Source organism: Taudactylus pleione, unplaced genomic scaffold (genome assembly GCF_031769625.1).
Source record: "Taudactylus pleione unplaced genomic scaffold, aTauple2 ptg000116l, whole genome shotgun sequence".
NCBI classification, from domain to species: Eukaryota; Metazoa; Chordata; class Amphibia; order Anura; family Myobatrachidae; genus Taudactylus; species Taudactylus pleione.
In genome coordinates, this window is record NW_028284518.1 from 14,557,141 (window position 1) to 14,584,646 (window position 27,506).

The 27,506-nt window shown below is 42.0% G+C and overlaps 1 protein-coding gene across 3 annotated transcripts in view; it reads right to left on the bottom strand.

Annotated features, from left to right (window-relative positions):
- FARS2 (phenylalanyl-tRNA synthetase 2, mitochondrial) overlaps nucleotides 1-27,506 on the bottom strand; it is a 551,321-nt gene that overhangs the window by 194,545 nt on the left and 329,270 nt on the right. For all 3 annotated transcript variants that reach the window (XM_088471693.1, XM_088471694.1, XM_088471695.1), the window contains one exon: nucleotides 4,515-4,666. In XM_088471693.1, coding sequence (XP_088327819.1) covers nucleotides 4,515-4,666 — 152 coding nt within the window. The remainder of the gene's footprint in view (nucleotides 1-4,514; nucleotides 4,667-27,506) is intronic.

A 27,506-nucleotide genomic window follows, 5' to 3' on the forward strand; every position in this document is an offset into this window, starting at 1 on the left:
ACAATTCACAAACACAGAAAATAATTTTTTTTTGGTTTGAACTGGAGTGTACTTTCGGGGGTTACAGCACCCTTTAACGGTCAAGCCAGCCGGCCCTTTACTTATTACACAGGCGCACGCTTGGCACTACTTTGTTGATGCACGTGCGGCTACTGCGCACACAATTCACAAACACAGAAAATAATTTTTTTTTGGTTTGGACTGGAGTGTACTTTCGGGGGTTACAGCACCCTTTAACGGTCAAGCCAGCCGGCCCTTTACTTATGACACAGGCGCACGCTTGGCACTACTTTGTTGATGCACGTGCGGCTACTGCGCACACAATTCACAAACACAGAAAATAATTTTTTTTTGGTTTGGACTGGAGTGTACTTTGGGGGGTTACAGCACCCTTTAACGGTCAAGCCAGCCGGCCCTTTACTTATGACACAGGCGCACGCTTGGCACTACTTTGTTGATGCACGTGCGGCTACTGCGCACACAATTCACAAACACAGAAAATAATTTTTTTTTTGGTTTGGACTGGAGTGTACTTTGGGGGTTACAGCACCCTTTAACGGTCAAGCCAGCCGGCCCTTTACTTATGACACAGGCGCACGCTTGGCACTACTTTGTTGATGCACGTGCGGCTACTGCGCACACAATTCACAAACACAGAAAATAATTTTTTTTTTGGTTTGGACTGGAGTGTACTTTCGGGGGTTACAGCACCCTTAACGGTCAAGCCAGCCGGCCCTTTACTTATGACACAGGTGCACGCTTGGCACTACTTTGTTGATGCACGTGCGGCTACTGCGCACACAATTCACAAACACAGAAAATAATTTTTTTTCGGTTTGGACTGGAGTGTACTTTCGGGGGTTACAGCACCCTTTAACGGTCAAGCCAGCCGGCCCTTTACTTATGACACAGGCGCACGCTTGGCACTACTTTGTTGATGCACGTGCGGCTACTGCGCACACAATTCACAAACACAGAAAATATATTATTTTTTTAGCACTTGGGGGGAGCACCCCTGATGGACAGAGCACCCCCTGGACAACACTACAGCACTCCTTTAGGACTGGGACACTGCACAGGACTTTGGAGTGGACACAGCCCCTATGGAGAACTGACTGCACAACACAGTCCAGCCAGCCCCTATGGACTTTGAAGTAGTGGACACAGCCCCTATTAACAACAGCAGCACAGCACAACACAGCCAGCCCCTATGGACTTTGAAGTAGTGGACAACAGCAGCACTACACTACACTACACTACACAGCCCTAACTCCCACCCTCCATCTTCACTGTCCACAGCCGAGTGAGAAAATGGCGCCGACGCGGGTACCTTATATAGGATCCAAAACCCGCGAGACTCGGAAGGCGGGATGATGACGTTTTGCCTCGATTTCAGATCCGAGTCAGGCGGGAAAAGTCGAGCCTGACTCGGATCGGACTCGGATCGGGGGGGCTCGGGGGGGTTCGGATTTCAGAAATCCGAACCCGCTCACCCCTAATATAAATACTTTTTTTCGCACACACATATATATATATGTACACTGTAAGCAAAGAAATAAGGACCTTCCTCATGATTCCCTCTATTCCTCTTCATAGCGTTCTCATTTTAGGGAAGTCATTAGGTTTCCACTCCTATGAGAATAACTATTTCCTTATTCCAATAATAGCCATTATATACATGTTACAAAATAAATATAAGAAACTAAATAAACTATATAGGGGATTAACTATATAAAAATTGTGCTCAAACTAGTTCGCCACCCAAATCAGTAACTAGTCCAGTGGTTCCCAAACTTTTTTGAACCACGGCGCCCTAGAATATCAGGATTGTTTGTCTGTTTGTCCCAAGGGACCCCAGGGTGCCATGGCGCACAGTTTGGGAACCACTGGACTAGGCCCTCAAACTGTTAATCCACAGTCCACAGCCAGGGTGCAAACAGAACTGCCCCATGGAAAACTGGACTATTACAAACATATAAATGGAAAAGACACTGATGTTTACATAACAATCATTGATCTATGTATAACAAACATAGGAAAAGTGCATATGGGTGACTCTCAGTACAGTAAGTCAAATGGATTTATCCTATTTTTTCACCCCATCGGTAAGTGGATAATGCAATCTGTTCTTGAATGTCTCCCTATAGATCATTCATTACTGAAGAAAAACAGTACTTAACAGGCAAATAAAAATACAATTGTAAACAACAATCTATTTTCTGAAAATAAAAATACAACCATGTACACATAGACTAAATTAAATTAAATCAGACTATCCATTTTATGTGAAGCACTTGCATAAATATATATTTACATAATTCCTAATGCAATAATGTAATGTAGGATATTTGTTTTTACTTGCCTTGCAAGAATAGAATTTTGACAGCTACCATTTGGATTTAACCTACACACACATACATCCACAATATACATATAGGTATAAATGTGCACAATAACTATTTAACAAGCATATTACATCTTCAGATGGTGTTTGCCTGTTTTCCCAGTGGTGAAAGCCAAACCAGAGACTGATCATCTGACCCTCTTAGGAAAGCTGGAGCTCCCTCTTCAGAATAAATTTCTATGCGCATGCATGGCCTCATGGCTGCTAAGGATCCGAACCAGGAAGTATAGATATAGTGAAAGAGAACAGTGGTGACAAAAGCTGATATTTAACAGGGAAAAATTATGGTATTTAATAAATATGCCCCATAGGCTATACACATTTTCAGATTGTGGCTGCTTATTTCCATAAAGCTTCTCAAATCATGACACTACCCTTGTCACAAAATAGAAAAGAAATATGCCCGCGCTCAGTTTTACCCATATTGTACATGCTACCAGCTGTGAGGCAATATTAATGCCATATATGTATACAAAATGGAAAAGCTTTTGCTATCAGTGCTACTATAATATACTGCAAGTTTGTGTGTATTTAGAAAATAAAAGCATGGGGATTTGGTTATTTTTTTTGATGTAAACATTTAATCTTGCAGCCTATCGTCAAGGGAGCCAAAATCTCTACCCTTGTTACATGCACATCGGTACTCACAAACAAGTAGATAGGTCACTGCCTCCCAGAAGATCAGCACACTCATTCCTGTTACTCTGAAAATATTTATAATCTGCAGTATGTTCTATACCCATTTAAATTAAACCTACAGATATCATGAAGGGGCACAACTTAAAGACTAAAATATTAGTGTGCACTGAACCAAATTAAAGCCACCTTAAAAAATAAATTAATGTCCAATTCCAAAGTAATAATGATTCCATCAGCCATAAATTTAAAACCACCTGCATAATATTGTGTAAATCCCCCTCGTGCTGCCAAACAGCTCTGATACGTTGAGGCATGGACTCCACAAGACCTCTGAAGGTGTCCTTTGGCATGTGGAACCAGACATATAGCAGCACATCCTCTAAGTTCTGTAAGTTGTGGGGAGGGGCCTCCATGGCTCAGACTTGTTTTTCCAGCACAATCCACAAATGCTTAAATACTTCAAATCGCACCTCAAATTCGTTAAATGTAAACACAACCACAAACGGGTTGCCACACACTCTGCATTTCAAATAGGAATTGCTACATTGTAATAGACTATCAAACATCTCTTTGAAATTGTATTACTATTGTTGCCATTTTACTTTCTTGTATATGTGGAACAACTACATTGAAATAACATTACCAAGCCAAAAGGAAAAAAGATTTAAGGGAAGTATTATTTCTTAGTGTGTGTTTAATTATGTTATTTATGTATACTATGCAATTATTCTTGTTTTGATATCTTCATTAATATGTTTTTGGGATTTTACTGCCTTTGATCATTGAGCACATTTTTATTTATTACATTAGCATTTGATTATATTTTGGGTAGGACCCAGACAAAAATTAGTCTGCCTGTTTTACCAATTTCAGCGCCAGTACCTGTCTCGTTAAACTTTTAATGCACTATACTATTTGGGTATTGACCAAACAGATATTTATATTTCTAAAACTGTTAAACTACATGTATTAAAATTTGGTTGAAAACAACCTGTATGTTCTAAAATTGTGTCCAGATTTAGAACCCATTTTCATAGGAAGTGTTATGTCTACAAAAAGTGCCTTATAATGACCAATATTGCAAATAGAAACGTGTAAAAATAATGATAACTGTTCCCTAACTGTACTTTTATTAATTTTAAAAAGTGCTTTATTTGATTGCAGCTAATATGTATTTCAAATAAATTGTCTATTGTTTTGTGGAAAACTACTAAGAAAAAAAGTCGGCCACAAATGAATAAACATAACTTCCAATGAGGGAAGTTGTTCAAATAAAAAATTATAAAAATATAAAGTGAGAAGAAAATTCACACCTGGGACTTGGTAGTAAGCAAAAAAACCTTTAAATATGATGGGTGTAGGTTTACATGTGTGTGCCTGTGCGCATATTGGACTCTACACGCTCTAAGTAGAGTGAAGAACATTAATGTAAAGAGAATAAAGATGTAAAAGAAAAAAAAAAAAAACGTACTTTGGATGTGTATATTGGTCAATCAGGGATACTTCTTCCACAATATCTCCAGCCACGCTACGAACCATATCATAAAAGTCATTCTCCAAATATCCTTCACTGGGAAGCCAGAATGAAATGTCATTGCTCAAAAAAGGAAACTTGCTGATTGGCTAAAAGAAAAGAAAACACATAATTAATATTTAGCTGACATGTCCTTTCTATTTAATTGGCAAATTACATTATATTGAAATCAACAACAAAAATATTTCTTTACAATTGCAACATGGCAATTCCATAGATTTGACTCAATTTGTGACATTTTTATTAATTCCATAAAGTTGACTCAATCTGTTACATATTTTTAGACAATTATTTATTTGTGATTCAGGAGCTATCAAGTGTGGTAATGAGGCCAAAAGTGTATAATTAATCTAAGTTGGACCCAGGGGCGTTAGTTCATCTCAGTTGCCCGGAGGCAAGTTAGAGTTTGCCCCCCACCTCCAGGAAAATAAGGGAAAACAAATATGGTGTGTGTGTATTATATCTATCTATATCTATATAATAACCATGCAATCACACTTAAATAGAAACATAGAATTTGATGGCAGATAAGAATCACTTGGCTCATTTAGTCTGCCCTTTTTTACCTTTTGGTAACCTCAACCCTATGTGATCCTCAGTTCTTTGTAAGAATATTCTTATGCCTATCCCAAGCATGTTTAAATTACTCTTAATTTAGGATTCTATTAAGTCTAGAGGTGTAGAGTAATCAACATATTAGGTATAGTTGTATATGAGCGTCTGTACCTGATTCGGTGCTACCAAGCCCTGGGGTCCTGCAGTATCAAGACCCAGGGGTAGTTTTCCTAAAGTAGTGCATAGGTACAAACATATATATGAGCATTCACAATTTGTACATAAGGCATCGGACACAAAGCAGGACACTGACGTATGCGTTTCGCTGTGGCTTTTACAAGATTAGGCTTGGCAGCGATAAATCAGGCACAGAAGCTCATATACAATTATGCCTGATCTGTACATATTGTTCCAGGGCTCCAGGTTTGCTATGTGACAACGGCTGGTGGGTCAAAGTCAGACAGACTCACCGAGTTACAGCCAATTCTGCAGCAGCATATGCTGGTGAGCGACCGTTTGTTGTGATGCAGAATCATCATTCACCGGTGGCTCGCTGTACAGGTGGTCCCTGGGATAGGAGATCAGATACTTGTCTCGGGTTCCAGCTCACTGTCCAGCAGCAGTGGCGGGTGCACTGTCGCTTTCTGCAATGCAGGCTGAGGGGTATCAGATGGGAGCCTTCCTGGTCCCTAGTGCAGGTGTTAGCGGGGCTCTCGGTACAGAGCCAGTCAACACTGCAGCAACAGCAGGTGCACCGCTGCAGTGCAAGATCAGCTGTCACTCGTTTTCCTCTGTGAATCACACAAGTGCTGCTGTATATACTATAGATGGAGGAGCCCCTTCAGGGCAGGTGCCTCCATTGTATCTGGGAGTTATGGCCCTGGTTGGACCATATCATGATGGGTGCTCTAACTTTATCAATAGAGAAGTGAGAAGTGGCATGGAGGGGCTGGGACTTTACCCAACTTTGCAGCATGGACCAATAATTTATAGTTAAACCATTAAAACCTCTACTATCAAAAAGTGTCAAAAGCATATAAAAAAACCCCATATTGGATTGTTATACACCAATGTCTTTTATGAATAACAAATAACAAGAACAAACTATTGTCTAAGAACATTTTATTAATGAGTAGTGGCATAATTTCTCTCATGAATGGTACGTTACAGAATAGCCAACACTAATTACTATATAAAGTACAGCTAATATGCCCAATCTGTGGAAATGTATTAAACTGTAGGCCCTTCAAAAGAGCTTATTATTACTACAATATAATTCAGGAACATTTTTGTCATATAATAGATGGTGCTGAAAGTAGGGGAAGTATGTACAGTAGTAAAGGTTTCTAAAGCAAGTTTTGCGGGTTTGTCACATTCAACTGTGTATAATATAAAAAATACCTATTTGCAACACTTATATTATAACTAGCATAATAAAGAACTAATGAGTAGAACTAAACAAACCCTCAAATAAAAGTCAGCCTCCAATTGCGTTATGCCCACACACACCAAAATAACCTAGCTGGTCAAATAAATTACTGTCCATACTTGGACAGTTTTATGCTCATGCCAACTAGATGAAGTGGTGAACAACTGACTGTGGCTGAGTAAGCACATTAAATAGAGTCAAAGGCGTTAATAAATATATCTAGGCTGCATAGCAAAATTTTGATGGGGCTCCCTACCCACCCCATTAAGTCATGACGACTACAATATCTGCTCTATTACCAGATTGTTTCAAGTAAGACAAAGTACTACTGGCATTAGCAATCTGGCACATTAGTATGAATTATATATTGACATTGTATCCTCATTTTCCAAATCATATTTCATCTTGGAAAATTTAAGCCATATTAAATTTATACTTTAAGGCATATTTTCTCATGTGGGATGAAGTTTCTTGTGCTGACATGCCCCAGAGCATTCACATGACCGGCTGTTTAGCGTAATAAAAGAGAATAAATCCATTTACAATTAAAAAGAGTGTACCTGACTTCATTACTGTATCTCACTGCGATGTACACTAATCACAGAATTTAAGCCGTTTGTACATCATTAGCACACAACAAAGAAATGCTTGCAGAAAAACTAAGAACGAAAGCAATAATAATAATTTTATTTTTATAGCGTTTTTCTCCTAAAGGACTCAAAGTGCTTTACATTTACAGTACAAAATAAAAAATAAGCTTAAACAAGGGACATTATTGAAATGCTTGGGTGAAGAGGTAAGTCTTGAGTCTATTTTTAAAGGATTCTAGAGTGGAGGGCTCTCGAACTGTGCGGGGAAGTGAGTTCCAAAAGGTTGGAGCCACAAAACTGAAAGCTCGACCCCCAGACGAATTCCGTGAGATTCTAGGTACTGTTAATAGTCCTCCGTCTACGGATCGCAGTAATCGAGAGGGGCGGTAAGGAATCAGAAGCTGCTTCAGGTACCCTGGGCCATGGTCATGTAGGGCTTTGTAAGTTAATAAGCCAATGTTGAAAACAATTCGCCATCTGACAGGCAGCCAGTGAAGGGAGTAGAGAATGGGTGGCTGGAACGTTGCTGGTTGGTTAATAGCCTGGCAGCTGCGTTTTGTGCCATCTACAAGCGGTGCGATTCTTTTGCTGGGAGACTGAGGTAGAGGGCGTTGCAGTAGTCTAGGCGTGATGATATAAATGCATGTATGACTTTAGGCAGATCCTCTGAGGGAATTAAGTGCTTGATTCTGGCTATGTTCCTCAGATGAAAGAATGAGGATTTGATTGTGGCTGATACCTGATGTTTAAGTGTCAAGCCATTATCCAGGACAACACCAAGATTCCGCAGATGTTTAGTGTTTTGTAATTCTGAACCCCCAAGCGTAAGTCCTGTTGGTTGGCTATACTGTAGCCCTGCCTGTGACCTATCATAAGGACCTCTGTTTTGTCAGGGTTCAGTCGCAGCCAACTGGTACTCATCCACTCCTGAAGCTCAGCTAGGCAGCCATTTAGGGTTGTTATTGGGTCCTTTGTACCTGGAGCAAAGGACAGGTACAATTGTGTATCATCTGCATAGCAGTGGTAAACCAGGCCATGACGTCTGATTATTTCACCCAGTGGTAGCATGTATACTGCAAAAAGCATGGGAGATAGTATAGAACCCTGTGGGACACCGCATGGAAGCTGCACTGGTGATGAAGCGTTTACTCCAGAAGAAACTCTCTGTGACCTGCCAGTGAGAAATGATTTGAACCAGCTAAGGACTGTGCCATCCAGTCCACAGAAATTTTTCAGGTGCTCAATTAGAATCCCATGGTCCACAGTATCAAATGCTGCTGAGAGATCCAGAAGGATAAAGATTGAACAATCACCTCTGTCTCTTGCCATCAGAAGATCATTAAGCACACATACCAGGGCTGTTTCAGTGCTATGTCTTCTCCTGAATCCTGACTGGAATGGATCATAAATATCATGGGTAGACAGGTGGGTTTCCAGTTGCATTGCCACCACTTTCTCATTGACCTTTCCTAGAAAAGGAAGGTTTGATACTGGTCTATAGTTTGTCATGCAGTCGGGGTCTAAATTAGTTTTTTAAGAAGTGGTCTAACAATTGCTTCCTTTAGTGGTTCTGGAAAAATGGCTGTTTGCAAAGAGCATTGAACTATTTTTGCACTTACAGGGCCAGTAATGTCTATATACCCTATGAGAAGCTTGGTTGAGGCAGTTTCCAGATCACAGGTAGTGGGTCGCAACATTTTGATAATTTTTGCAATGTCTTTTGCATCCATTATGTCAAAGCTGTTCCAGGGAGACAGGTGGCTTACCTTGGCAGGCTTGGTAGTTTGGCGCTCCTTTGATGGCACTGTGGAAATTCCAGCCTGGATGGAGGATACTTTATCTGTAAAGAATTTTGCAAACTCATTGCATCTTGACTGGGAGAGGGATTCATCATGCTGCAGGCATGCTGGTTTGCAAAGCATCTCCACTGTATGGAAAAGCTGAGCTGGCCTATTGTTTACTGCCTTGATCTCATTTGAAAGGAACTGTTTTCTTACGGGTGATTGTTGATAGATATTCTCTAATATGTTTGATTAGTGTCAACTTATCCTCTACCAGGTTCGTCTTCCTCCAACGTCTTTCAAGTTTACACCCCCTTTTCTTGAGTTCACTAACACTATTGTCAAACCAAGGGGCTTGACGGTGTAGTATGAGGGGTTGTAAACACACAGGGGCAATAATATCCATTGCAGCTGTCACATCACTGTTATAGTAATGGACAATGGAACAAGGATCTTCACAGGCCCTCATTACCGCAAAAAGATTCAGGTTTGCTGCAAGAGCCTAGGAAGTCATGCCCCTCCTTGGACGATACCTTGTCAACTCCATGGGTAAAGTTCTAGTTTGAGGGGTTGTGACTGAGAAGTGAATTGAGTGGTGGTCTGACCACGTGACTGGGTTTATATTTAGGTCAGAGACATCTAATCCAATATGGAAGACAAGATCAAGAGTGTGACCACTTATATGAGTAGCCGAAGGAATGACTTGTGTGAGGCCCAGAGCATTCATTGTGCCCAGGAGATCCTGGCCAAGGTGTGAGAGCTCATCATCAACCCATGCATTGAAATCCCCAAGGATCAGCCATCTTTGATGCTCCAGAACTAGTCCAGCAACAATAGCTGCAAATTCTTGGAGAAATATCTTTCCATCGCCAGGGGGACGGTAAATGAGAAGTACTCTGAATCCTAATTCTGTAGAACTCCGAGCAGCGATGCACTCAAATGAGTGAGTAATTTCCATTGGGTGGACCCTAAGTTTAAATGATTTTTTTTAAAGCAGATGGCCACTCCCCCTCCCCTTAAGTCTTGGGTTGTGAATGACAGAATAATTTGTTGGAACTGCAGCTTCCAAGATAGGTACTGCATTTTCGTCTAGCCAAGTCTCTGTAATACAGGCAAGATCTGCAGATTCAGTAAGGTCAGCAATTGTGGCAGTCTTGTTTCTTATAGATCTGGCCAATGTGCTTCTTAAATTACTCTGTGCATTATACAAGGAAAAATAAGGTTTCCAAAATAACCTAATTGTGAAAATACCTTGTACACACACAAGCTAAAAAGGAATATGTGATTAATCTTAATTTAATGAAACCCTTGGTGAATCAGCTGTGAAATCAAAGGGATTTCACAGTCTGTTATATGAATAAACCTGTCAAATTAATTCATTTACTGCAAAAGATATGGAAAACAATATGTGGGAACTACCAGAAAAGATTGATGAGCAGCAAACATTACTTAGCTCATAAATTGCCATTTGAATAAAATGCTTCATATCATAGTTCCCAAGTAAGCAATCATGAGAGTTACCACTCACACAAAAACACATTTTGTAATAACTGGTTTGATATACTTGTTACAAGGACAACAGCTGAAAAACAAAAAATCCTCTGGAATGATAAGCAAAGTAGTTGCAAATAAATGTGAAGTGGGCCAAACAGGGAATGTAAAGGAAGAATCCGTCTACAGGGAAGCGGATATTTACCCATTTATCCGCTTGCCATGCCATGCAGCTGAACTGCATAGCTTTCATTTCATTGCTTACTTATGCCTTTATGCGAGCCAAGATGTTTCAGCAAATTTCTCTGCAGTTCTAATTCAGAATTGTAAATAGTGAATCATTTTAGGAATTGCAAAGTTTTGATTTTCTTTGTACTGGAATTAAGATTTATTTAAATAATTGTGCCTAGATGTGTTTGCCACATAGATCAGTGGTCTCCCCAGAAAATTTTGCCAGCCGGGGGTGTGATCAAGAAGTAGCTGGGTGGGGGCCTTGCAATAATGAAATGCTGAAATCCTGACCTTATAATGATTTAACCTTGAGATTAACATTTATATATTAATTCTTCTTTTCTTCTTAGAGTTCCAGTTGTCTGCAGCTTTTTCATAATCAAAGTATGTAGGATCTTGCACCTCTAGTGAAATCAGCATCAGATTATTTAGTGTTCTCTGCTTCATGCCATTCCTTAAAGAGGTTTTAATTTATTTTAGAGTAGAAAATCCTCTTTCATATTCAGCTGTGCTTACAGGTATAGTTAGTCCAATAGCAGCTATTTTTGCTAAATTTGGAAAAAGTTATTTGAGCTTAGTTGTTGTTGAACATATTTGTTTTGAATCAAGATTTTTGCAGGACTGTAGCTCCAACAATTTGTTGCAACTGCCCATTCTTGTTTATAATATTCAGTTTCAGATTGCAGGACTTCCATTTTTAGAATAATGCTCAAAAAGAATCTCACAAGCCTCAGTTTGATCATGGCTCTCTGTATTGAAAACAGGATATGATTGGCTATATGTATGTATTGAAAAAAAACAGGATATGATTGGCATATCTGGAAATCTTGCTTCTTGGTGGTTAATAACCTTTTTTACTTTTGAAGAAACTGCTACCCTTAATAGCGGAGAAACGGGTAAAGAAACGGGACACTCCACCTACCTACAGCCGTCTGCAAGGACCTTTTATTTGCCAAACCTGTCTACCAGCCGGAGGACTTCTTCTATACAGCGCATCCCCTCCCTGTGAAGTGACTGTGCCGTATGTGACTGGCCGCCCTGCACAGATATCAGGAGCGGGGAGAACAAAGCCAGAGCATGGGGAGCGGTAAGAATACAGAGAAGGAGAAAGTGATCCTCTCAGGACTGCTATCACAACATTATACCGCTTAACCTGGGGGGCTAATAACTTGATGTAATAAGATTTGGAGACAAGTGATAATACCAGGTTATATACATATTTTTATCTTTTGAGCAGGAGTGGGGAACCTTTTTTCTGCCGAGGGCCATTTGGATTTTTAGAAAATCATTCGGGGGCCATACAAAATTATTAACTTAAAAATGTACCTCCTATATTAGGATAAAAATATTATTAACTCACCCTTAATGCGATGGCTGGAACTGCTTCTCTTTGGTATGTTGCCAGGCAGAGTCTGGAGGGGCAGTCCCTATGGATGTGTGACAGGCAGATTGATAAGGCAGCCCTGGGGTCCTCTCAGTCCTAACCAGCCTGATGACAGCACTGACTGTACACACCCCCTGCTGTGCCACCACTGCATGCTTGCCCGTGCTGTTATGGTGAGATCCTGCACGCCCCTGCACTAACCAGCTCAATGGCAGCCAGATGACAGCCCTGATTCCCCCCTCCCTCCTCGTGCTCAGCCTGCCTGTTGCCGCTGATTGGGAGAGAGCCCTGCATAGCACTCAATGACAGCCCTGACACCCTGATCTCCCCCCCTGTGCTACCTGCCGCCGCTGATAGGGAGAGAGCCCCTGCACTAAACCACCCGATGACAGCCTTGACACCTCCCGCCGCTGACAGCCAATGACAGCCCTGAAACACACCCTCCCCCCGCTGCACTACCTCCCGCCGCTGATAGCCAATGACAGCCCTGACACACATCCTCCCCCAGCTTTGCTACCTGCCGTCGCTGATAGCGCAGCGGGGGGAAGGGGTGCGTCAGGGCTGTCATCGGCTACCAGCCGCCGATTACAATCCTGACATCCCCTCTCCCCCCGCTGCACTACCTGCCGCCGCTGACAGCCGCTACACTACGTCTGCTGCTGCCGCTGACAGCCGGCCGGGCCGGATGATTTCACCTTGCGGGCCGTATACGGCCCGTGGGCCGGAGGTTCGCCACCCCTGCTTTAGAGTGAAGTCTTTAAAAACAAGAATGCAAATCGGCTGTTCCTAATCAGGTCTATATAAGGTGGACTTTTTTTCTGCTAAAAACTTGTTTTATGCTAAAAAGGTTTTCTGCATTTCAATTATATTTGGAAACAGATTGAAATACATTTATGGTGTTATATACAAACTTGGATTGTTTTTAATAGATTTTAAGTGTATGTACATTTTTATTAAATATTAGATCATATGAATATCTGCGCTCCTTGTTATTATAAAATAACATTCATTTTGGTTATTAACTGTGTCTATACATAACCACAGATATTTGTCTGAAATGTAGTAACATTATCATCAGAACAATTTATATGAAGGTCTGTCCATTCACCAGCAAGATGTACATGAGGATTTTTAAAATGATTAGCAGGCGCATGTTTCAATTCCATAATGCATAGTTTTATACAGTAGCTTCTAAAATAGGATCAATTTCTGTTAATTTAACATCATGCCTTTGCCAAACTTTGGACAATTTGAGGCAGCACATCTGAAAGCATCATAGGTGAAGCTATGAAATTGTATGTTCTCGTACACTACCGTTCAAAAGTTTGGAGTCACCCAGACAATTTTGTGTTTTACATGAAAACTGACTTTTATTTATCAAATGAGTTGCAAAATGAGTAGAACATATAGTCAAGACATTGGCAAGGTTAGAAATAACGATTTTTATTTGAAATAATAATTTTGTCCTTCAAACTCTGCTTTATTTAAAGAATGCTCATTTGGTAGCAACTACAGCATTGCAGACCTTTGGCATTCTAGCTGTTAATTTGTTGAGGTAATCTGAAGAAATTTCACTCCACGCTTCCTGAAGCACCTCCCACAACTTGGATTGGCTTGATGGGCACTTCTTGCGTACCATACGGTCAAGCGGCTCCCACAACAGCTCAATGGGGTTGAGATCTGGTGACTGCGCTGGCCACTACAATACAGACAGAATACCAGTTGCCTGCTTCTTCCCTAAATAGTTCTTGCATAATTTGGAGGTGTACTTTGGGTCACTGTCCTGTTGGAGGTGGAAATTGGCTTCAGTCAAGCGCTGTCCACAAGGTATGTCATGGCATTCTTTATTCAAAATCCCTTTTACCTTGTACAAATCTCCCACTTTACCAGCATCAAAGCAGCCCCAGACCATCACATTACCTCCACCATGCTTGACAGGTGGCGTCAGACACTCTTCCAGCATTTTTTCACTTGTTCTGAGTCTCATAAAAGTTCTTCTGTGTGATCCAAACACCTCAAAATTCGATTCGTCTGTCCATAACACTTTTTTCCAATCTTCCTCTGTCCAATGTCTGTGTTCTTTTGCCCTTTTGCATCCCGGAGTCACCTCTTCGTGGTAGACGTTGACACTGGCATTTACGAGTACCATTTAATTAAGCTGCCAGTTGAGGACTTGTGAGGCATCTATTTCTCAAACTAGAGACTCTAATGTACTTGTCTTCTTGCACAGTTGTACACCGGGGCCTCCCACTTCTCCTTCTACTCTGGTTAGAGCCTGTTTGTGCTGTTCTCTGAAGGGAGTAGTACACACTGTTGCAGTATCTTGGCAAATTCTCGCATGGAATAGCCTTCATTTCTAAGAACAAGAATAGAATGTCGAGTTTCACATGAAAGTTCTCTTTTTCTGCCCATTTGTAGAGTATAATCGAACCCACAAATGTGATGCTCCAGATACTCAACTAGCTCAAAGGAAGCCCAGTTTTATAGCTTCTCTAATGAGCAAACCCGTTTTCAGCTGTGCTAACATAATTGCACAAGGGTTTTCTAATCATCCATTAGTCTTCTAACGCGCTTAGCAAATGTACCATTAGAACACTGGGGTGGTGATTGCTGGAAATGGGCCTCTATACACCTATTTAGATATTCCTTTAAAAACCAGATGTTTGCAGCTAGTATAGTCATTTACCACATTAACAATGTATAGAGTGTATATATCTGATTAATATAATGTTATTGTCATTAAAAAAAACAGTGCTTTTCTTTAAAAAATAAGGACATTTCTAAGTGACCCCAAACTTTTGAACGGTAGTGTATATTTGCTTAAATGCTCAGCTGTGATGTAATTTCGTTCAGTGGCCCCTCTTTCTAGTATACTCACCAAGGATTCTCTTAAAGACTGTACAGCAAAGTCAACAGACACAAACAGTGCCTAGATACTGCACAATTGTTTTTTTTTCTTTTTTTACAAAATACTTTTTGTAACAGCACCTATATACTGCCACCACTTGCTGGCTGGACTGAGAACCAGCACAGATAATGCCCCGCTTGCTGGCTACACAGAAGACACCCCCAGTGACAAACATGTGGCTGCTGAAATGAAAGTAGACAAAGAAAGACTACTCTCTTCACAGGCAACTACTCACGTCGGCAACTGCACCCAGGGGGAAGGATCTTCTCTGCCTGCCAGTCTGACGCCGCTAGCACTGGGAGGCAGCTGAAAATAGGGATGGCCTTCGGTGGTCTTACCATCGATGGTGATTTAGCAAGTGGCAATCGATGGTGACCAACTATGAAGTGGATGACCATTGATGGTTTCATCGATGGTCATCCCTGTTCTTTAACTGACTGGCCCGTGGACCAATCAGACCCTGAGGGTGGAGCTATGCTCCGTGCCCCGACACCTTGCAATTATGGAGGGAAACCATCTGGTTCTCCCCATCGATGGTAAAAGCATTCAACATTGACCAAAATAAATTACGAATCATCGATGGTCATGGTCATACGTAGCTGAAAGTTGTGCTGCACTCACATTTCTACATGAAACTTCTGTGCAGTGTGATTTTCGGCCACGTCACAGTGCCAGGCAGTTGCCGGGCAGCAGGAAATTTTTGCTGAGAGCACTGCCCAACAAACAAAGCATGAGGAGAACATTGTAGATCAGTGGTTCCCAAACTGTGCCCCGTGGTGGGACACTTGCAGGGGTGTCTCAGATCGGTGGTCCAGTACCAAATCAAATTCTTTATGGTCAATGTAATGTAAATATGTGGACAAACAGAAGTTCACACCTGTCCACCACCACATCACTGTACCTAAGGATGACCGGTAAGCACAATTTACTTCACTGTACTACATTTTTAAAAAATTTCTCAATAACAAACGTTTGGCTTAGGGGTGCCGTGAAAACTATGCTGATACTCTAGGGCGCCGTGATTTAAAACAGTTTGGGAACCTCTGCTGTAGATACAAAATAAAAAATACTTTGGACCAAATTCAGAGGTGTACTAGGTAGTTAAGGTTAAAGTTAAGTAAATTTTAAATCAAATAAGGCTCATTAAAAGCTTTTTAAAGAAAAGTATTTGTACAATAAGGAAGCACTTTTCATTTTGTGAAAAGGAATCCCAGTAATGTCATTGAATCAGCTAGGGATTATGATATGGATCTGTGCTGCTGTTGCAGTTAATAATAGTTAATAATAGATCTAGCTTGCAGAGAATACATAAAAATAGGTTAGCATTATTTCATTCTTTTATGAATGAAAATGTCTCCTCCTTGGTTAAAAGAAAAGCAAAAACTTAAAATTAGAGATAAGTTATTAGATTCAACTTGGTTCTTCCCTCTGAATTCGGATCTGAAAACCAGGCAAAACTTAATTTTCCTCAAAAGCACAGATCTCAAATGTTTATGTGAGAACCCAGCTTTTGTGGAAAATTAAGTTTTGCCTGGTTTTCAGATCCGAATTTTGCAAGAATAATCCAGATCCAAGCCGCTTATCCATACTAAAAATAGTAAAGAAAATGAAAGAAAAAGTAAAAAAACCCACAGCCCTAAAGAATACATTTATTAAAGGCAGCTTCACTCTACAGATAAAGTGTTGAGATTTTCCAAGAGTACAGTACATTAGCTATAGCTTCCCATTCAAAGACAGGAAAGTCTATGTAACAAGGATGGCGATAAAAGAAAAAATGAAAAAAAAGGAACTCTCTCTCACAGCTGACGCTGTGAAACACGTTGCACTGGCAACTACAGGGCACTCCAAACACCCTTAAGTACCCAGCAACAGAACGTTATAGGCCAGAGAGAGCAGGTGACCCACAGACGATTGGCCTGCTATGTTACATGGCCAAAGACAACATGGTGGCGCTCAGACAGCCATGACGCGGTGACGCCACTAGTCTTACCACTGTTAGGACGGCCCAACGCTGGCAGACCTCTGCGTACATGCAATACCAATCTCCACACGCCAGCTCCCCTGCCAGGACCGCGCCACAGCGCCCTTACCGGTAAGTACCGTAAACCTCCGCGCCGCGAAACCTGGGTTGTGACACATTAATTCCATCTTCCATACCTGATGCTTTTCATTACAAGAACAGTTTGTATTGAAAGTTTGTTTTGCAAATGTGAGGCTGCAGCTTCCCCCACCATTAATTAGCAAGTTAAACAAACTGCTCAAACACACCCCCCCATCCCCCTGTACCAGCTGCCACAGCAGCTCCTACAAAAGTGAATTAGCTGAAAGCCTGCACACACAAGCTTGGCCTGCCATCGTAAAGCCTCACCTTAAGCATGTCATCTGAAGCATGGAGTTAGAACAGGAGTTTGAACTGGATTTGGACTTTGGCCTAGTTTCCAACCTCAACTTAAACATTTCTCAAACACTAAGCTCAGGAACGCTGCTGCTCCATTCTCCATGCAACTCACCTGAGACTGAGTTCGGGGGCAGTTTCATGCTGCAGCCAAATCGCTCTAAACAAACTGCTGATTGCAACAAGACTGCACACTCGAGCGAGGGAGATGCTAGGTGCAGGCTGAGTCGTGCAGCTTGTTGCAATTTACTCCTTTTTTATAAAAAATTCTTATAAACTTTTCCATAGTTTTTAAAGTGGTGTCACCATAGTTTTAATACTGCCTTTGTGTTCAGCTTTTATTTTTCCCTTCTCTCTGCCGGGATGTTATACTTCTGCCAGTTGCACACCATTGCAAAATGAACCTATGCCCTGCGTCTCAGGTGGCTGCCTCAGATGGTTCTTTTTTGGGCAGGATGACCAACATGTGGATCTATTCATTCAGTTCGTATCATATTACACACGTTTCAGTCAACCGTATATCTCTTATACCCCTTTTACACCGACTTAAAGATTCCGGGTTGATGCGCGTTCACATGAGATATACAGTTGTCAGTGTAAACGGATCAACCCCGGTCCAGTGACCTGGGGATCTGACCCGGCTGGATTGCAGTGGTCATTCCCGTGTCACGATGACCCGGGTTGCGCCACATGCCTCCTGATTGGCCGGCTTCAGTGGTGCTTGGAGATGACATCATCTCCAAGTGTCCACTGCCGGGCTGACCAGAATGGAGCAGCACACCCCACCCTCCGTGCCTCCGTACAACTTCGGAGTAAGTTTAGGGGGTCACGGAGAGGGAGGGAGGGTAAGAATCGCTGCTCACTTGCACCGGAGAGACGGGTCAGTGCTGACCTGGCTTCGGTGTGAACGGTGCCGACCCGGGCGTAGCCTGGGTTGGCGCTGCAATGTAAAAGGGGGTCTGTCCCGGGTCTGATCCGGGTTGGAAACGTGTTCCAAATCCCAGGTCAGACCCGGGACTTTGGTATAAAAGGGGTATGAGTTTGTAGTACTGCTTATCTCACACATTGTAACATTTGTAGTGCACCCAAGATGGCTACCCCAACTGGTTCGTCCATGGGTGGGATGAAAACTACTTGGAACTGATGGTTATCTAAGGGCTCTGCTTCTACCTTTAGTACGCTGCAACTGCCCCATTTTGTGTCATCTCTTCTAGGTATTACCCATCACACCCAGGGTAAATTATGTTTTGCACCCAAAATGGTTGCATTGCCTGGAACCTTTATGTTTTATGCTTTATGTAATCTGTGGAATTTATTACCAAAAAGGCTGCACCAACCCTACATTAAGTTCATTGTCCCCGTAATGTTCACTACGGTCATTGTTTTTTGGTTTGTTTTCTCCGTGCTGTAAAACTAAACCTCTCCGCCATGCTTTTGATGCTTGCAAAGCGACTTTCAGTTCTGCTGGAGAAAAGTGCTATAGAAATAAAATAATAATTATTATTATGATTATACCAACTACGGTATGGATGTAATTAGCACAAAGTCTACACAATTTAATAATTAGATAGGCCCTTTGCAGAAATACACACACATATTTCCCCGAATATGGGAATTTGTAAGACAGGGAAGTGAGTGCCCTCTAAAATACTTAAAACTATTAGCTTTCTGCCTTAAATGTCAAAGAATTACATTTTTTTGTACATCACTGTATTACTCACACTGAGAATGTTTCACAGTAGAGTGAAAAATCAAACCCCGTGGAGTTCATTCACAAAGCAAAAACAATTAAGTAGCTTTGGTTTTGCTGTGCACCTCAACTTGCACAAGTCTGTATAGATTTCCACAAAATGCCTAGGTTTGCAGTGGAAGGAGGTGATATTTGTGAAAGAACACGTTAGCACAGGGAGAGGGAGGAACTGGATGGAGTGAGGGCATTCCTTGAGAAGCAAATTGAAGTTACACTGCAGAGCACCGCTAACATCAGATTCCTTATGTGTAGCAAGATTGTTGAAATGAAAGGGTGGCTTTGGCAAACTGTTACAGGTACAGACATGGCCACTTTCACTCTGCAGAAGAACTTGAATTTTTCCCAGTAGATAGTGGACAGTCTTTGGATTTCCTGATATACTGTACTTATAACAGGGCTCATCTGTGCTTGAATGTTACATTCAGCAGAGAGGTCCATTTCAGGAACCACTCCAAGCCATACTTGCCTACCTTTAGGCTCTCATTTCCGGGAGGGGACAGCCTGGTCGACTCTCTGTACACACAGCAAGTGGGCGGAGCGGGGGGCGTGGCGGCTCAATAGCGTCATCATGGCCCTGCCCCCCGCTGTGTAGAGCCCGTAATATTGGCACTGTACAGTGGGGGGCGGGGCTTCGATGACGCAATTTAACGCGAATCATGTCATCTGATTCCCCCGGACTACATACTAAGTGGCCAACAACAGGGGATGCAGGCTGGCGGCGGCTGGTTCCGGGAGACTTGCCTAGTCTATTCCGTGTGGTCTGGTGCACAACCCAATTTCTGGGAGGCTCCCGACCATGTCGGGAGAATAGGTAAGTATGCTCCAAGCAATGTAATAAAAAGTTTCACACACACAAAACTACCTCATGGAGAAAAGGCAGACCCAAAGTCTATCATGCCCAAGATGTATGTAAGCCATACATGAGGTTAAAACAAGCACTATTTAAGGAGAACAACTTAAAAGCTGCTAAAAGTGCTATAAGATTATATTTTGATGTGTGGTTTAAACTGTTGCCTTGTGCCCTTTCAGATATTACTGCCTTCCATATACTGTATGTAGGTCTAGTTTGTGGCATACTTGCCTACTTTTGAAAAACCTTTTCAGGGAGATTGTGAAAGCAACACCTATGAGCACGGTGGTAAAGTGGATGTGTACTGCTACATCTGAGAGGCGTGCCATAAAACTGACTTACATCCAAATGTAAATGAGCCCCAAAGCAGTTAGTAAGATCTATATTTTTTTATGAAAACACTATTTTTCACAAAATGCATTTAGCGATAGGGATCATCGCGCCTTATAACCAATGCAGGGAAATGATCCAATTTGAATGTAAATATATCGGTTTATTTATATATATATATATATATATATATATACTGTATATATATATATATATATATATACATATATATATATATATATAAATGATCTTCATAATGGGGGTAGGGTGCAATCAGGGAGATTGCTAGACTCTTCAGGGAGTCAGGGAGATTGTTACTATTTCAGGAAGCCTCTCTGACAACCAGAGAGAGTTGGCAAGTTTGGTTTGTGGATATGTCTTCAAAGAGCAGAAATACAGTAGGCACACACATTAATGTGTCCTGGGAGGACCATCCAGACTGGCACAGAGATGCAAAAGCAAAGGCATTTTTTGCAGTATGAATCTATTTCACTTCGTAAATGTGGCCCAATAATGACAAAACATTCCGAAATAGGAGTGTGGCCTTGATGACATGATAGAAGGTTCTATGCTCCTGTGGTGGAATGGGATTGAAATACCTGACCGCTGAAGACCGACGGGAGATCCAGAGGAAGAAAGGTAAATATCTTAACCCTCCCCTCTCCCCCCCCTAACCCTCCCTGGGTGGTGCCTAACCCTAAGTCCTCCCGGGGGTGCCTATACCTAATCCCCCCTTCCCGCACCTTAAACCTAACCTTCCCGGGTGGGTGCCTAACCATAACCTCACCCCCGATGGTGCCTAATGCTAACCCCTCCTCTTCCCCTAACCATCCCTGGGGGGTGCCTAACCCTAAGTCCCCCCAGGACGTGCCTAAACCTAACTATCCCCCCCTCTGCTGTGGCTCATACTTACCTGCCTCCGGTCTCTTACAATCGGGATGCCGGCTGACAGAATTTCAACTCCAGTATCCTGATTCATGCAGAGAGAGGGGCATTGCCATTTTGGCCAGTGGTGGGATGCCGCGTCGGCATAATGACTGCTGGCATCTCGTCTGCCGTGTTATTAACTACATCCCCTGGGGCTTCCACTTCCAGGACCTTGCAGAGGGGAATTCCCACAAAACTGACATATATACCCTACACTGTATGAAAGCAGCTAGGAGGCACTATCTGTGGACACTATATTGAGTGGTAGATTAGAAGACGCAATAGGAGAATAAGTTGGATAGATGTACTCTTTTACCACTATTTTAGGTGACAAATATCTTTTATTTTAATGTCTGGACTTCAGGTGTTGAAACTGAAGTCTGAAAGGAACTGGTGGCCAAGATAACACTATCAGCAGGCATTCGGCTTTATGGTGTAAACAGAGCATAAACCACATACAAATCAAAGCATGTCAGATTATATTATAAGTGTGATGCAATAAGGCTTGACACATCCTGCTGTGTTAGTATTGCATGGGTTGTTTTAATCAATTTATAGGTATTAATGTCAAAGTTGCTGTAGATTACATAAAAAAGACATGTCAAATATTATTAATATTCAATGAAAGTAGAATTTATAAAGGCAACTAGGCAAGTTTAATAAAATGTAATGTAACCCCAGAATAAAATACATTTTCTATTGGAGAATTGGTAAATAAATAAAAAAAACTTTTGCCAACTTATTTTCATCATTAGATCACATGAAGGGGTCTATTTATCATGAAGTATCTTCTGCATATTTCCAGATACCTGCAAATATTTAGTTACCCCCCCAATGTATTATGGAGGGACAGCAGCAAATATCTCTAATGACTGCTGCAGTCCCTTCATTTCCGACAACAGCAGCAGCCCCCATATGTTGTGAGATTTACCAAGCATAACATATGTGATAAAGCAATATTGTTGTAACATTCTGTGAAATACAGAGTAATTGACTTCACTGGCTTATAGCTGACAACTTTATGAGACTCCCTTCCAGGAGATTCTGGAGGAGAAGGTCCCAGAAGCAACTGTGAGGCTAGTGTGTTGTGAATGGTGTCATCATAACCACACCCCCTGCTAAAAAATGCAGCGGATCATGGTATTTGTGACAAGGCCACAATGATTTGATTCAAAGTGAATCGCATCATCACCCTGCCCACTTCACTGCAGAAGTGGAGGGGATGCGGGAGGGTTGCTTGTCTACTCTTATGCCGGGTACACACTTGTCCAAACTTCGAGAGATCCCACTCCAGACATTGGACAAGTGTGTACCTGCCACCAACAGAACCGCAGACCCAATCCTGATCGCCCGTCGGGTCTCCTGGGTTTTAAACATGCTTAAAAACTAGGAGACCCGACCACCGGCCAGGCGACTAGTGTTGTAGGGAGTAGGCTGCAGAGACCGGAGCTAGCGGCCGATCTCTGGTCCTGGCAGTCCAACACACCATCAGCGTGGTGGCGGTGCGGGATCCCTCACCGTCCGCCGCTGCTGCTGGACGCGGCGGGAGGTGGCAGCGAGCGACAGCGAAGAACTCTATGCAAAATTCAGTAGTGGGCAACGTTATGGCTTTCCATTTAAAAATGGCGTTGCGGCGCTATTTTTGAAATTCAAGATAGCCACGGCAAACCAATCACGCCTCGCATCCTTTTGCCTTCTTGATTTTCAAAAATAGCGCCGTGCTGCCATTCTTGAAATGGGAAGCCACGCCGTCGCCCTCTGCTGAATTTTTCATAGAGTTCAACGCTGTCGCCCGCTGCTGTGGGAGTCAGTCTGGTGGCAGAGGAGGAGCTCCTGAAGGGTGATGATGCTGGGGAAGTCCTGGTTGGACAGCGGCCATGCAAAAGAGTTTAAAGGCAGGCGCCCCCCAGGTGAAGGTGCAGTGAAATAAACTATTAAAACATTAGGTGTTGTGTTTTAATATTTTTTACAGGGGTACTCTAGGTATCAGCGGGCGCTTAATGCCATGCCTGCTGGTACTTGTGGCTCTCCAAGTACCAACATGCGGGGGAGGCTTGCTGGAACCTGTAGTTACACCTGTAAAAGACAATATTAGACTCTTACTAATGGACTATCAACTCAGTAACCACAGCCCAGGGGTGCTGGGGATAGCCCGGGCTTCAACCCTGGCCTTGGGTGCCCTGTAGTGGATGGACCCCTTTATTGGGGGAGGGGTCACCACTTCCCCAGGAATCCACGGTCAGATCTGACTAGTTAGGGGGGTATGAATGCTTTGGCCGTGGGACCCCGTCAAGTATGTGCCCTGGCTGTGGCATTACCCCCCTGCTAGTGGAGCCTGGTGCTGGTTCTGAAAATACGGGGAACCCCTACTTGTTTTGTTCCTCGTAGTTTTAGAACCTGTGCCAGCTCCAAGAGCCTGGTGCTGGTTCATCAAACATGGGGGGATCCCTACACGTTTTGTTCCCTGTATTTTTTTAACCAGGGCCAACTCAAAGGGGCCGGGGTGGTTATGCCTCTGTGGAGGGAACCCCACGCCCTTGCATTTAGCATTTTTGGAAAACCTGAAATCATGTCCCTATCCAATAATCAGGTAATTTATTCTCAAGCTCCCCCTCTTCACCGTTATTTATAATTAATTAAATTCCTCATTAATAAATCCACTTTCCTGCACAGCCAAATTAATTTTTTCAGCAGACTGTAGCAAGGATTGGATGTAGAATCTGCGAGCAAGTCTGCATTAGGATTGTATAAACAGTCTGATCTGCAGTGGATTGGACAAGTGTGTACCCAGCTTTAGGAATCTCACATGCCGTGAGAGTTGGTAAGTATGCTCTGGCTATTGTTCACTTTTCCATTCCCCACAAACAAATTCAACAATAGATGATAATGTTCTACAACTTAAGCAAAGTATTTATTAAAATTAGAAAAGCAGTCTACACTATTTTTTTTATACACAATAATATTCAACAGTTAAGCAGTATACAAAACATTGTTGTTGTTTCAAATAATACAAATATAAAACAGAATTATGATGCAGTTTTTATAGTCTAATTTATGAACCACAAGCACATTTTGACTGCTGTTAAGTAAATATTCCTTGATTTTTGGAGAACATAAAATTAAGTTTAAAGCCGTCTTTTGATGTGAAGCACATGTCTCATGTATAAAAGGATACGGTACAGGCACTCATTTACATAAGCTTTCAACAATGTCTCTCAACTTTAAAACGAAGTAAGGAGTTGCTGTTAAACTCGAAAATTATTACTGATTTGATCATGTAAGTGGCAGCACCAGATGGGTGGAGAGAAGATTGAATGCTCTAATCTGCTAATTTCTGGCCTGTGAACCAAATGTATATGTTTTCAGAGCACACTGCTGGGACAGGATACCATCGCTAACATCTTGGTTACAATGCATGAAACAATGTGGGAAACTGGCTGCCATGTTGACCTGAGATTTATAAATATCCTATTCAACTTTATGAACATCTTATAAATAGTTTTATATCACTTGTGGCAAGAGTGGTTAAATCAGAGATCAGTGAATTCAATACTACAGTTTATGTGAGCTATAACTTCCATAATACTATTCTATTCTATTACAGTGGCTTAAGAAGTGTGATGAGAGTTTTGGAAAAGGTGGAGAACAAACAACTGTTCATCTTTAAATTGAGTTTTTATCTTATATATGAAATTCATTGGTCTGTTTGTTTGTTTGTCCGGTTATGCATTCGGACACCCCTGCAGTGATAGGGATGAAACCAACATGAGGTGGTCCAGTTGGATCCTGGCCAGGCTCTAGGGGGGTTAGGGTCCCGGTCGGGTCTCCTGTTGGTGTACGCTGAGCAGAACTTTGACCCGGGGAGCCTGTTCTGGGCCTTCCACTAGTTGAATTTGCACGAAAACTTCACAGAGGGGTGGCAATTGGTCTGGGATGCCTAACGGTGTGGTTGGGGTTCCGGTCGGACCTCATGGCAGAGTGCGCTGGGCAGAACTTTGACCCAGTGAGCCTGTTCTGGGCCTTCCGCTGGATGGATTTGGATGACATCACATAATAAAAATTAATAACTTGAAGATTTAAACCCGGGCAACGCCAGGTACTTCAGCTAGTATTACATATAACAGTTGTAATACGTGGCATTTTTATTTATTGTTTAATGTACAATAGAAGAAATACATGCTGACTTTTTATAAACATAGGAGAAAACAAATTCAAGGTAAAATTAGCTGAGTTATCTATATAGTATGTACACATTACTGTTTTTATGTGACCATTAAGATACAACTGGAAAATAATTCAAGTAATAGAAATGTTTCAGACTAGAATTTATTAAAGGCATGAAATAACCAGGGACCTCATTCAGAGTCGGTCGTAAGCGGCCGCTCGGTCATACGCCTAACGACAAAGAAACTGAAAAAGGAAGCAATCACACGGCCGGTCGGTCGCTACCAAAGTGACGCCCATACGTGAACAATGCACCTCCTCTAGCTAGCGATAGCAGCTAGCGATCTAGTGAATCGTTGTCAGTTGCTGTATGTTAATTTTCTTCTGATGATTGCGGCCGCTTGTGTTGTGTTGATGCCCACATGTCATGTTTCCAAGCTCTATCGATCAGCTTGTTAATAGCTTGTTGGCAATTATTATTATTCGCTAATGCAAATGCAACTGAATCAATTACAAGCCAATTAGCAGTGTTATTAGCTACAACAAATGATTATTAGCTGCTTGCATTGTGTGGCTCAAAATATAAAACATCAATCCTAACATCAGTAACATTCGATAGTATCGATTGTACTCTGGGGCTTGCGAAAGCACGGACCCAACCTCAAGCTGTACGATCAGCCAGGCCTCGAACCTGCTCACAGAGTGACGTTTTACTACTTCCGGCCTTCTACGTCGGTCATAGCAGGTAATTTATGTACGCCCCTAAAACGCCCTGAAAAAGTTGAGGAACGCCTGCGTTTTCAGACCACCACCCCCGTCAACACCCACAAACGGCCTTCCACGTCAATCAACTCTCGTAAGCCACTTCCTGCTCTTAAACCGTACGATCGACAGCATTTTGGATCGCAAGGTCTCGTACGCACATGCGCACAACTAACCGTACGCATGCGTGGTTTGGAAACATTGGATGCGTACGACCGAGTGGCCGCTTACGACCGACTCTGAATGAGGTCCCATGTCTCCAGCGGCAAGACAAGTGTACAAAAGAGAAATTAATTGTGGGTAGGAAACATAAAAAATTACAATTGACAAACACACAAGAACAATTGTCTAGATTCAAGTATTTTGTAATAATGTCACCAACAAACTGTATTACTGTATCACTAAGAGATGACTAAGCATGTTTTGAGGGATTACATGCATTTCAATGGAACATATGTAATGCTAGACTTCCAATGGGGTTTGAAAACCGGGAACAAATATTTTTCCTTATGTCCAATTTTGCCTCATAGGGTGGTGTCCCACAGCACAGGGAAAACATTTTTTTTATTACTTTTTGGTGCACAGTATGTTTATCTATAAACCCAGAGGTTCCCAAACTTTTTGAATCACGGCACCCTAGAGTATCAGCATTGTTTTCACGGCACCCCTAACCCAAACGTTTGTTATTGAGAAATTCAGAAAAAAATGTAGTAAAGTAATAAAGTGAAGTATATGGTGCTCACCTGTCATCCTTAGGCTCAGTTATGTCGTGTTGGACAGGTTTGAGCTTCTGTTTATCTACATATTTACATTACATTGACCATAAATAATTTGATTTGGTGCTAGTCCATCAACCTGAGGCACCCCTGCAAGTGCCCTGAGGCACCCCAGGGTGCCACGGCGCACATTTTGGGAACCACTGCATCAACCTGACGAAGTCCAGAATATGGTGAAAATGACAAAACACGTTCAGACTGTTCTATATTGGACCCTTCCTCCTCTCTGGTGATCTTTGGCAGGATTCTCAATCAGATCTGATCATATAAGCTATAATCTTTATTATAAAACATACTGTACGCACATTATTTGTTGTGTAAATGAATTTATATTGAATATACTACCCTATATGGTTTATTATGTATTTCCCCTACATATGAGCCATGGAAGCTTTATGGAGGATTGTTGCAGTATCTTAATATTGATGAATTATTCTGGTACGCTGGAGGTCTCATTTGTTATTGAAGCTGGTTGAGAATTGCTTTTTCCCCTAAAGGACCATAACTTAATCACTTACAGTTAATGAGCACTTTTATATTGGTATGCAGACACCTATATACATATTTTTCTGTTGTTAATACTTGTGTTGTCGGTATTACACTATT